The sequence below is a fragment of the Marmota marmota genome, unplaced genomic scaffold (genome assembly GCF_001458135.2).
Source record: "Marmota marmota marmota unplaced genomic scaffold, marMar, whole genome shotgun sequence".
NCBI lineage: Eukaryota > Metazoa > Chordata > Mammalia > Rodentia > Sciuridae > Marmota > Marmota marmota.
The window spans coordinates 1,141,638-1,152,278 of record NW_026000143.1 but is presented as its reverse complement, the minus strand read 5'-3'; the positions used below and the strand labels follow the sequence as shown (position 1 = coordinate 1,152,278).

The 10,641-nt window shown below is 54.9% G+C and overlaps 1 protein-coding gene across 1 annotated transcript; it reads left to right on the top strand.

Annotated features, from left to right (window-relative positions):
- Positions 1-757: 757 nt before the first annotated feature.
- On the top strand, positions 758-9,477 carry Rpn1 (ribophorin I). Its single transcript, XM_015506763.2, has 9 exons — positions 758-913; positions 1,174-1,480; positions 2,964-3,173; positions 4,499-4,691; positions 5,815-5,914; positions 7,096-7,234; positions 7,325-7,444; positions 7,796-8,041; positions 9,073-9,477. The coding sequence occupies exons 2-9, from the start codon at positions 1,364-1,366 to the stop codon at positions 9,253-9,255; spliced, it is 1,308 nt and encodes a 435-aa protein (XP_015362249.1). The 5' UTR covers positions 758-913; positions 1,174-1,363; the 3' UTR covers positions 9,256-9,477.
- The last annotated feature ends 1,164 nt before the right edge of the window (positions 9,478-10,641 follow it).

The window sequence follows — 10,641 nt, the reverse complement described above, 5'->3', positions numbered from 1 at the left end:
GAGAGGTCATGCAGTTTGGTGGCTCTGCACTGATGTCACATTGAGTTACACTGATCACCATTCAGAGCCTCCAAAAGCTTCTTTTTTTTCCTTTTTCTTTTGTCCCTTTTGAATTTGCATTAGGTGTTTAAAGCACATTCTCCCTTTTGAGGTGCAGGTGTTCTGTGGCAGGTGAGAAGTCCGAAGTCTGGGACCGTGTTTAACAGCGCACATGAGGTCTCACGGTGAGGGGTAGGTCAGGGCTGTACTTTTACCCTGGACCTCTGTGGTTACCTTTGACTGCCTTGGTGGCTGTGAGGTAGGCCCGTTTGGGGATATGAGACCTGCAGTTGCTAGACACAGTGGTGCCCACCTGTCATCCCAACCACTCAGGAGGCTGAGGCAGGAGGATCGCAAAGTGGAGGCCAGCCTCAGCCACTTAGCGAGGCCCTCAGCCACTCAGCGAGACCCTGTCTCTAAATAAAATAGAAAAAGGGCTGGGGACGGGGCTCAGGGGTGGAGGGCCCCTGGGTCGTATCTATTACCTCATTAAAATGCTGTTTATTTTCTGTGCCTCTGCATATTTGAATGTCAGGAAGGAAACGTTGGAGCTTTTGGAAAGTGCTATGTTTCAGGTTGAAAAAAGAAACCCTCGGGGTGCAGCTCAGTGGGAGGACACTTGCTGGTGTGGGAGGCGCCGGGCTCCATCCTCAGCTCAGCCCAAAAAAACCATCTTCTGACACGAAACTTCAACCTTTCAAAAGTTTGAATACGTCATGGTGGACGTTCTGGGGTCGTTGGTCAGTTGTCGCCTGAAATTTGAAAAACCAAGAGACAGGAAAGAATGACCATTTTTTTTCCTGTTCTAGGTAAAGGGAGAAGAGGAGGAAGAGAACAATCTAGAAGTCCGGGAAACCAAAATTAAGGGCAAAAGGTAAGCTCGAAATGTTTGAGACCCATTTCTTTTTGGGGAGATTCCTGGGGATGGAACCCAGGGGTGCTTCACCCCTGAGCTCCGTCCCCAGCCCTTTTTATATTTTCTTTAGAGACAGGGTCTCGCTGAGTTGCTTAGGGCTTTTGCACTTTTGCGGAGGCTGGCCTCCACCTTGTGATCCTCCTGCCTCAGCCTCCTGAGCTGCTGGGCGTGGCCACCTGCCAGGTGACCTTCATCTTTTGGCTTCTTTTTTCTTCCAGCGGGAGATTCTTCCTGGTCAAGCTCCCCGTCGCCCTTGACCCCGGGGCCAAGATCTCCCTCGTCGTGGAGACCGTGTACACCCACGTGCTTCAGCCCTACCCAACGCAGATCACCCAGTCGGAGAAGCAGCTGGTGGTGTTCGAGGGCAACCATTATTTCTACTCCCCCTACCCCACCAAGACCCAGACCATGCGCGTCAAGCTGGCCTCGCGCAACGTGGAGAGCTACACCAAGCTGGGTAGCCCCACGCGCTCGGAGGACGTGCTGGACTACGGGCCTTTCCAGAACGTTCCTGCCTACAGTCAGGTGGGTCACCCAGCCCTGCCCTGCCCGCCTCAGACCAAGGCTCGGAGGGGAGGTGTCCCCCAGGAGGAGGCCCCGGTGTGGGTGTGGGAAGGTTAGATTTGGGAGCTGGGGCCTCCTCAGGCCTCCTTTAGAGACAGGGTCTCGCTGAGTTGCTCAGGGCCTTGCTAAGTTTATGAAGCTGGCCTCTAACTTGAGATCCTCCTGCCTCAGCCTCCAGAGCTGTTCGGATTCCAGGCACGCACCACCATTCCCAGCTCTTAATTTGTGCTTTTTTTAAAATTTTTTTTACTTGTTGATGGAACTTTATTAATCATTTATTTATATGGGGTGCTGAGACTCGAACCCAGTGCCTCTACACTGAGCCCAGTCCCAGGAACCCAAGGCTCAGTGAAGCAGACCCCTCCCACAGGGACTGTTCGTAGGGGGTGGATGGAAATCTGAAATCACTGGTTAGATCTTCCCCAGAGTTTTCCACTTCCTGTGAAGTGACCTGTCAGAGTCCATGTCTCCTTTTGACAGCACGGATGGAGGCTGGGGATGGCACTGGGGAGTGGAAATGGGGCTGGCCGAGGAAGCGAGGCATGCTGGGTAGGAGGACTGGAGGAACAGAGGCCACAGGGAATCTCATGCAGTGGCTGTGGTGGCTGAGGCCTTGGGGCTGGGACTCCGACAAGAGGAAGCAGGTCAGGCTGAAGAAGCTCTTGTTATTTTGAAAAATTTTAAGTGTGCGAAAAAGTCTTCTTTGCTGGAATATCTTAGAGCACACATCGGGGGTCATCTGTGATATCATTTGGAGTGATTGCAGGTCATTTTACCTCCACATCATTTCTAAAAAAGCGAGGATGTTTTAAATATTAACAATTCCTTTGGTTGCATGTGGTGGCACACGATTGTCATCCCAGGGGCCCTGGAGGCTGAGGCAGGAGGATCGCAAGTTGGAGGCCAGCCTCAGCCACTTAGTGAGGCCCTGAGCAACTCAGCGAGACCCTGTCTCTAAATAAAATATAAAAAGGGGCTGGGGACGGGGCTCAGGGGTTAAGCACCCCTGGGTTCAATCCCTGGGACCAAAACTAAAAAAAAAAAAAAGTCAAATGATATTTACATTGGAACTTAAGTGATTTAGGGTATCATTTTTCCAATTAATAACAATATTGTGAACATTTATTTCTAACAAGAAGTCCCAGTACACATTTTAAAATGTCGCATCCATTACCTACGTCATAATTCATTAAATGCTGTGACGTGCGCCTGTCACCCCAGCAATTTGGGAGGCTGAGGCAGGAGGATCTCAAGTTGGAGGCCAGCCTCGGGAATTTAGTGAGACCCTCAGTAACTTAGCGAGACCCTGTCTTAAAGGGGCAGGGGCACAGTGCTCCGTGGTAGAGCGTTCCAGAAGGTCCCCAGTCATCTGTGCTGTGTGGGTGTTGGCGAGTCTGGGTGTTGGCGTTGCCAGAGCCTTGATCCTGGTTCCCTTCCCGCCCAGGATCCTTTCAAAGTCCACTACGAGAACAACAACCCGTTCCTGACCATCACCAGCATGACCCGGGTCATCGAGGTCTCCCACTGGGGGAACATCGCCGTGGAGGAGAACGTGGACCTCAAGCACACGGGCGCCGTGCTGAAGGGGCCCTTCTCCCGCTACGACTACCAGAGGCAGCCCGACAGCGGCATATCCTCCATCCGCTCCTTTAAGGTCTGAAGGGCCCCCTGGGACACCAGGAGAGGCTGACGTCATTGTCTCCGCCTTCATGTGGCTTTTGGAAACTAGACAAATACAGTTGTTGGAAATTGGGGGCGCAGTGGCCCACGCCTGTCATCCCAGCGGCTGGGGAGGCTGAGGCAGGAGGATCGCAAGGTGGAGGCCAGCCTCAGCCACTTAGATCTGTCTAAAAATGTAAAGGGCTGGGGACGGGGCTCTGTGGTTGAGCACCCCTGGGCTCAATCCCCAGTACTATGCTCAAGTAGCCGAGTGACAGTGTTAGAAGCCATTTATATAAATGACCATGTTTTCTAAGGAATCTGTGACATAGGAGGACACTGTGACTGTACCACTGTCCACACAGTATTGTGCTGACGGTTTACATGTCTCTGTTTTTTCTTTTTCTCAAAATATACGTGTGTGTGTATATACACATATATATTTATGTTTTAGTTGTCTGTGGGCACAATACTTTTATTTTATTATTATTATTTTTTTAATATTTATTTTTTAGTGGGACACAATATCTTTATTTACTTATTTTTATGTGGTGCTAAGGATCGAACCCAGGGCCTCACATGAGCTAGGCAAGCGCTCTACTGCTGAGCCACAACCCCCAGCCCCTTAAAAACATTTTTATAAACTTAAATATTGTACAGGGACCCCCCCCCCCAAGAACAAAGGTGTGATATTCCCCCTCCCCCATTATTAAAATATACTTGCAGATTTGCATCGTAAAATAAGAATATTAGAAGAAGAAATCTCTTCCAAGACCTTACACCTAGTAATTTATTGTCATTTCTTTTACATCTAATTTCTATCTCTTTGGAAAATAACTATAGTAAGATTATTATTATGAATTATTATTATTATTATTATTATTTTTGCTACTGGGTATTGAACCCCAGAGGTGCTTACCCACTGAGCCACATCTCTGGTCCTTTTTCTATTTTATTTAGAGACAGAGTCTTGCCAGGTTGCTGAGGACCTTGCTAAGTGGCTGAGGCTGGCCTCCACCTTGCGATCCTCCTGCCTCAGCCTCCCAAGCCGCTGGAATGACAGGCGGGGCCACCGTACCCACCTCCAAATCTGCTTTATTTCCCGTTTTAGAAGAATTTGTTTATTTAGCATTGTAGATTGAGAAGTAGATGCAATTTCTAGAAATCTCGAGCTTTTGGGGGGGAAGTCAGACTCCTTACCGCTGTTGATGGTTTGGGGCTGTTGAACTAAGTACTAGTGAAGATCTTGGTCCCGAAGACGATCCTGAGGTTCAGAGCACTCCTCTGGAGTGTTGAGCAGAGCTGTCTCCTCCCCTGCAGACCATCCTCCCCGCTGCCGCCCAGGACGTGTACTACCGGGATGAGATCGGCAACGTGTCCACCAGCCACCTCCTCATCCTGGACGACTCTGTGGAGATGGAGATCCGGCCTCGATTTCCCCTCTTCGGGGGATGGAAGACCCACTACATCGTCGGCTACAACCTCCCGAGCTACGAGTACCTCTACAACTTGGGTCAGTGTTCAGAGTCGTTCCCATAATAAGACACGAACTAATTTCTTTCGATCACTGTTCCTGTTTTTAACCTGTCCCAGATGGGGAAAGAACGTCCTCCATCGTCAGGAAGGCTGGGTAGCAGGAGTGACTCTTTTTCCTTTTCATGTTGGGCATTGGTGCTTATCCCCTGAGCCCCGTCCCCAGCCCTTTTTCTATTTTATTTAGACACAGAGTCTCACTGAGTTGCTTAGGGCCTCACTAAGTTGCTGAGGCTGGCCTCCACCTTGTGATCCTCCTGCCTCAGCCTCCTTGAGTCGCTGCAGTTATCACAGGCATGCACCACCGTGCCTGGCTGGTGATCGCTTTCTTGATTTTTCTTCCAATTTTTATCACCGAGTGTAGATCTCTAGGTAGTGCTCTTTTTGTCTCTCCACATTTCTCATTGGTGCATTCTAGGTGTGCATACTGATGGGATTGGCTGTGGATGCACACCGTCCCCAGTACTGTCACCCTCCCTTCTCACTTCCCAGGTCGTAGTCTTCAAGTTTTGCCCTTTTAGAGAGATTCTAGTGTCTTACTTAGTGGGTTGATCTGTAGTGTGTCTCTGCATTTTTATTTATCTGTTTATTTTTTAGTTGAAGATGGACACAGGACCTTTGTTTTATCTATTTATTTCTATGCGATGCTGAGAATCGAACCCAGGGCCTCACCCGTGCTAGGCCAGCGCTCTGCCCCCGAGCCCCGTCCCCAGCCCTTTTTAGATTTTATTTAGAGACAGGGTCTCGCCGAGTTGCTTAGGGCCTTGCTAAGTGGCTGAGGCTGGCCTCCAACTTGCGATCCTCCTGCCTCAGCCTCCGAGCCGCTGGGGTCACAGACACGCACCCCCACTCCTGGCTAACGTGTTCCTTGCGTAACTTCTCTCAGGACGACGGCACCTGGCCCTTTTCTGTTGCTCCTTGCAGTAGGAGGCTTGGTTTGGGGTGGCCTTGGCCCCGTCTCAGACCCCTGTGCCTCCGCATCACTGCGCCTTGACACAGGCTTCTCTGCCGTCTGTGGAGCAGGAGGGCGGCCACACCCCCTGCTGGCCCCCTGCTGGCCCTTCCTGTGGCTCAGGCCCTGCTGTGGTCGCTCTGTCCCCCAGGTGACCAGTACGCTCTCAAGATGAGGTTCGTGGACCACGTGTTCGATGAGCAGGTGATCGACTCCCTGACGGTGAAGATCATCCTTCCCGAGGGCGCCAAGTGAGTGCCCCGTCCCCCTGACACCCGCCTCCTTCCGGCTCCCCCTGGTGCCTAAACCACGACACAGAGTAGGTGCTCATCGAACAGCTTTGACCCAGAAACCTGTCTCTGCTGAGTGACGCTCACGCCACGTCCCGCAGGACGCTCTGTTCAGGTCCCGAGCGGGCAGCGAGGGCGTCTGGAGGGGACAGACACGAATAGAGAGTCAGCCGGGGCTCAGCGGGCACCTGCAGCCCTGACGGGGAGCAGGGACCCCGAACAAGCTCTGCACGTCCTTTATATAGGTCTGACTATCAGAAGGATTTACTGTGAGGGAGTTTCTTCAGGATGAACAGGACCATAGTGAAGGTCGAAACAGCCCGTTAGAACTGTCACCTGGCACCCAGCTGGCATGGGAACCCAGGGTTAAGAACTGAGAGCCGGGCACCGTGGCCCACACCTGTCATCCCAGCAACTTGGGAGGCTGAGGCAGGAGGATCCTGATTTGGAGGCCAGCCTCAGCCACTCAGCAAGACCCTGTCTCTAAATGAAAGATAAAAAGGGCTGGGGCTGGGGGCTCGGTGGCAGAGTGCTGGCCTGGCACGGGTGAGGCCCTGGGCTCCGTCCTCAGCCCCCCATGAAAATAAACAAGTACAACCACAGAAAATTTTAAGAAATAAAAGACGACGCCGTCATTCCTGTAGTAGCTCCTGAGGCCCCCAGGTCCCTGAGTGGCTCTTGTGGGTGGATGTCCTGGGAGCTGGAGCCCATGACCTGGCGGGGCTGGTACCATGAGCCCTTGAGGGTCCTCTGCTGCCCAGGCATGAATGTGGCCTCAGACTAGGCTTCTGGTGACAGGTCAGCCATCTCCGAATGGCAGATGTTCCCACGGGTCCAAAGGCGGGCAGGGGGCGGGAGGGCACAGGTAGTGATTTTCTTTCTCTTTGGTCCCAGGGATTGTACCCAGGGGTGCTTAACCCCCGAGCCCCGTCCCCAGCCCTTTTTAGATTTTATTTAGAGACAGAGTCTCGCTGAGTTGGTGAGGCTGGCCTCCACCTCACGATCCTCCTGCCTCAGCCTCCTGAGTCGCTGGGATCCTGGCATGGGCCACCGCCCTGGCTCCCCTGGCCTCGGACTTCTTGGCCACCTCCCCCCTCAGGGCCATTGGTGTGAGGCTCTGTCGTGTCCCCATCTGCCCCCAGGAACATCCAGGTGGACAGTCCCTACGAGATCAGCCGGGCCCCGGATGAGCTGCACTACACCTACCTGGACACCTTCGGCCGCCCCGTGATCGTCGCCCACAAGAAGAACCTGGTGGAACAGCACATCCAGGACCTCGTGGTGAGTGCGGCCGCTCCCCCCCCGGGCGGGCCTGCACCCGGGCCCCCTGGCCGCAGCCCTGAGCCGGGTCCCTGCGCCCTGTCCCCCCAGGTGCACTACACCTTCAACAAGGTACTGATGCTGCAGGAGCCCCTGCTGGTGGTGGCCGCCTTCTACGTCCTCTTCTTCACCGTCATCGTCTACGTGCGCCTCGACTTCTCCATCACCAAGGTACGCGGCCGCTCCTCAGTGGCTGAGGCCGGCCTCTAAATTGGGATCCTCCTGCCTCAGCCTCCACAGGGGCTGGGCTCCCAGGCGTGGCCACCAGGCCCGGCTGAGTCTGTTTAAGAAGATTCTTTTAACGTCCTACATTTGACTTGAAGGCCTTGATGTTTATTTATTGTCACATGATGCTGAGGTTGGAACCCAGGGCCTCCCACGAGCCAGGCCAGTGCTGTGCCACTCAGCCCCGGCCCTTCCCTGTCCGTGTCCTGTGCGCGACTCTTGCCTGAATGCAGGGGGCCGTGGGCATCCCTGGGAGCTCAGGTCCGGGTGGTCAGGAGCCCCTGTCCCCTGCTGCAGGACCCGGCTGCGGAGGCCAGGATGAAGGTGGCCTGCATCACGGAGCAGGTCCTGAGCCTGGTGAACAAGAGGCTGGGCCTCTACCGCCACTTCGACGAGACCATCAACAGGTACAAGCAGTCGCGCGACGTGTCCACGCTCAACAGTGGCAAGAAGGGCCTAGAGACGGAGCACAAGGCCCTGAGCAGCGAGATCGCCCTGCTACAGTCCCGCCTGAAGACCGAGGGCTCCGACCTCTGCGACCGAGTGAGTGTCCCTCGGGATCCTTCCACCGTCCATCTGGGGTGATGGCGCAGCGGCTGGGGACATGGGAAGCCGGGTCTTGGTGGTCAGCGGGCCTGGGGGGACCTCTGCGGCCTCTGTAGCGCTGTCTGTGCTTGTGGCCGAGAACCCAGAGGTGAGCCAGCCTCAGGGCACTCCCAGCCGCTTGGGAGGCCGAGGCAGGAGGATTACAAGTTGGAGGCCGGCCTCCACAACTCAGTGAGACCCCTGTCTCTAAATATAGAAAGGGCTGGGGACAGGGCTCTGGGGTGAACTGCCCCCTAGTTCCGTCCCCAGGAACCAAAACGCACAGTAAGCCTCATCTGAGGACCCAGGGTGAAGCCACGTGGAAGCTTCTGGCAGGTCCCCTGGCACACGGAGGACACCCACTTGGTGTCCCTCCTCCCTGCCGCTTGCCCAGCGAGGTCCAGGAGTTCAGCTGGACACCACCAAGGGCTGGGGGGACATCCCCTGCCAAGTGTCGGGAAAGCAAAGTCACTAGGCTTGACATTCAGCAGTGTCAGGGGCCCCAGGGCCAGGTGCAGTGTCCTCGTGAAGGTGACACGTGATAAACATGGGATCTCGTGTTTCTGAGAGTCCCGGGCACATGAGGACGCTAATCCCAGGACTGGGATTCCCGGGAGAGGACTGGGTGGTCAGAGACCCCGAGGGGCATATTTTATTTAGAGACGGGGTCTCACTGAGTTGCTGAGGCTGGCCTCCAACTTGGGATCCTCCTGCCTCGGCCTCCCAAGCTGCAGGGATGACAGGGGTGGCCATGGCGCCTGGTGCTTGCTGGGTTTTGTGAGGAGGTGAAGGAGGCCCGCTGACCTGCACAGCTTGCCCCTCTGTTCAGGTCTGAAAGCCCCAACCTGCCCCAGGGCCTTTGCACATGCAGGCCCGCCTGGGGGGGCGCGGCCGCACTCACCAGCTGGTGGCTGCTCCTTCCAGAGCTCCGGCTCTGCGGGCCCAGGAAGTGGTGACCCTGTCCTGCTGTCACCCCCCACCCCCCCCAGGTGAGCGAGATGCAGAAGCTGGACGCGCAGGTCAAGGAGCTGGTGCTCAAGTCGGCCGTGGAGGCTGAGCGGCTGGTGGCCGGCAAGCTCAAGAAGGACACCTACATCGAGAACGAGAAGCTCATCTCAGGGAAGCGTCAGGAGCTGGTCACCAAGATCGACCACATCCTGGACGCCCTGTAGCCCTGCTGCCCCGAGCCTGGGCGGGTGGAGGCTGGGAGGGAGGCTGAGGACCGGCCTCGAAGAGGTCGCCAGCTGTCATTGCTAAAGGTCTTCAGGGAAGAGAAGCTGGCTCTGCCTCAGGCACTGCAAGAGGCTGTCCCCTGTCCCTAAATTGCTCCTTTTTCTTTTTTTTTAAACTTTCAAAAGAATCTTATTAAACCCGGAACATGTTTGTGTTTTGAACAAAAGGTCTTCTCAGTGGTGGCTGGGCGTGGTGTTCTATACCCCTGAGCCCCCAGGGTCTCACTGAGTTGCTTAGTGATGCACCAAATTGCTGAGGCTGGCCTCCACCTTGGGATCCTCCTGCCTCAGCCTCCAGAGTCGCTGGGATTATAGGCCTGTACCAGTGCACCCAGCCAGAGATGGTTCCTAGAGACAGTTGTCAGTCAAATGACCCAACTCGTAGTCACAAAGTGACTGCCCTGTGAGGAAGGTGTCCAGGGAGTACTAGGAGGGAGGGAAGGTTTCCCTAAAGGAGCAATGATCCCCATAGGAGATGCAGGTGGTAGGATAGTGGGCTCCGGGCAGGTGCAAAGGCCCTGGGGCAGGTTGGGGCTTTCAGACCTGATGGCATCCACAAGATGAGGTAGAGGGCAGCAGAGGAGCCCAGAGTGCCCCAGGGCTTCCCCTTAGAATCAGGAGGACCAGGCCTAGGGGACACACGCTTAGGGTTATATTCTGGCTGATGACACACTGAAGCCCAAAGGTTGGTGGGACAGAGACCCAGAGCCTTTGTGACCATCCAGGCAAAAGCTGGTATTTTTGGCAAGGATGGATGGAGCTGAGGAGTTCGGGTAGAGAGACTGACAGTGCCAAGTGACTGTCATGCTCTCTCCTCTCTCTACCTGGGGTTAACCCCACTCACTTCCTGCTTATCCTTCAGGTAACTGGAAAGGAAGGCTCAGTGAGTCCTGTGTAACTCTGTCCCTCTCCTCCACGCCTCCCACCACCGCTGGAATCTGTGATCAGTAAACCCAGAACGAAGGCTTTGGGTGGGTGGGGAGGCTGGGGCAGGAGGATCACAAGTTGGAGGCCAGCCTGGTAACTTAGCGAGACCATCTCTCTCTTTCTCACATACACCCCTCCCCCTCCAAAAAAAAGTTTGGGGGGCGGGTGTGGTACCGCATGCGTGTGTTCCCAGCCTCTCGGGAGGCTGAGGCAGGAGGATCTCAAGTTCAAAGCCGGCCTCAGCCAAAGTGAGGCCCTGAGCAACTCAGGGAGACCCTGTCTCTCAATAAAATACAAAATAGGGCTGGGGACGGGGCTCAGGGATCGAGTGTCCCCGGGTTCAATCCCTAGTGCAAAACCAAAATCGGAACCGTGTCCCTGCTTCCTAGGTTGACTGTC

Coding starts and splice junctions, on each gene's coding strand:
- Rpn1 (XM_015506763.2), top strand. CDS start 1,364: ATGCGCGTCAAGCTGGCCTCGCGCAACGTGGAGAGCTACACCAAGCTG. Junction 1,481..2,963: donor ACGTTCCTGCCTACAGTCAG/GTGGGTCACCCA, acceptor CTTCCCGCCCAG/GATCCTTTCAAAGTCCACTA. Junction 7,235..7,324: donor AGCACATCCAGGACCTCGTG/GTGAGTGCGGCC, acceptor CTGTCCCCCCAG/GTGCACTACACCTTCAACAA.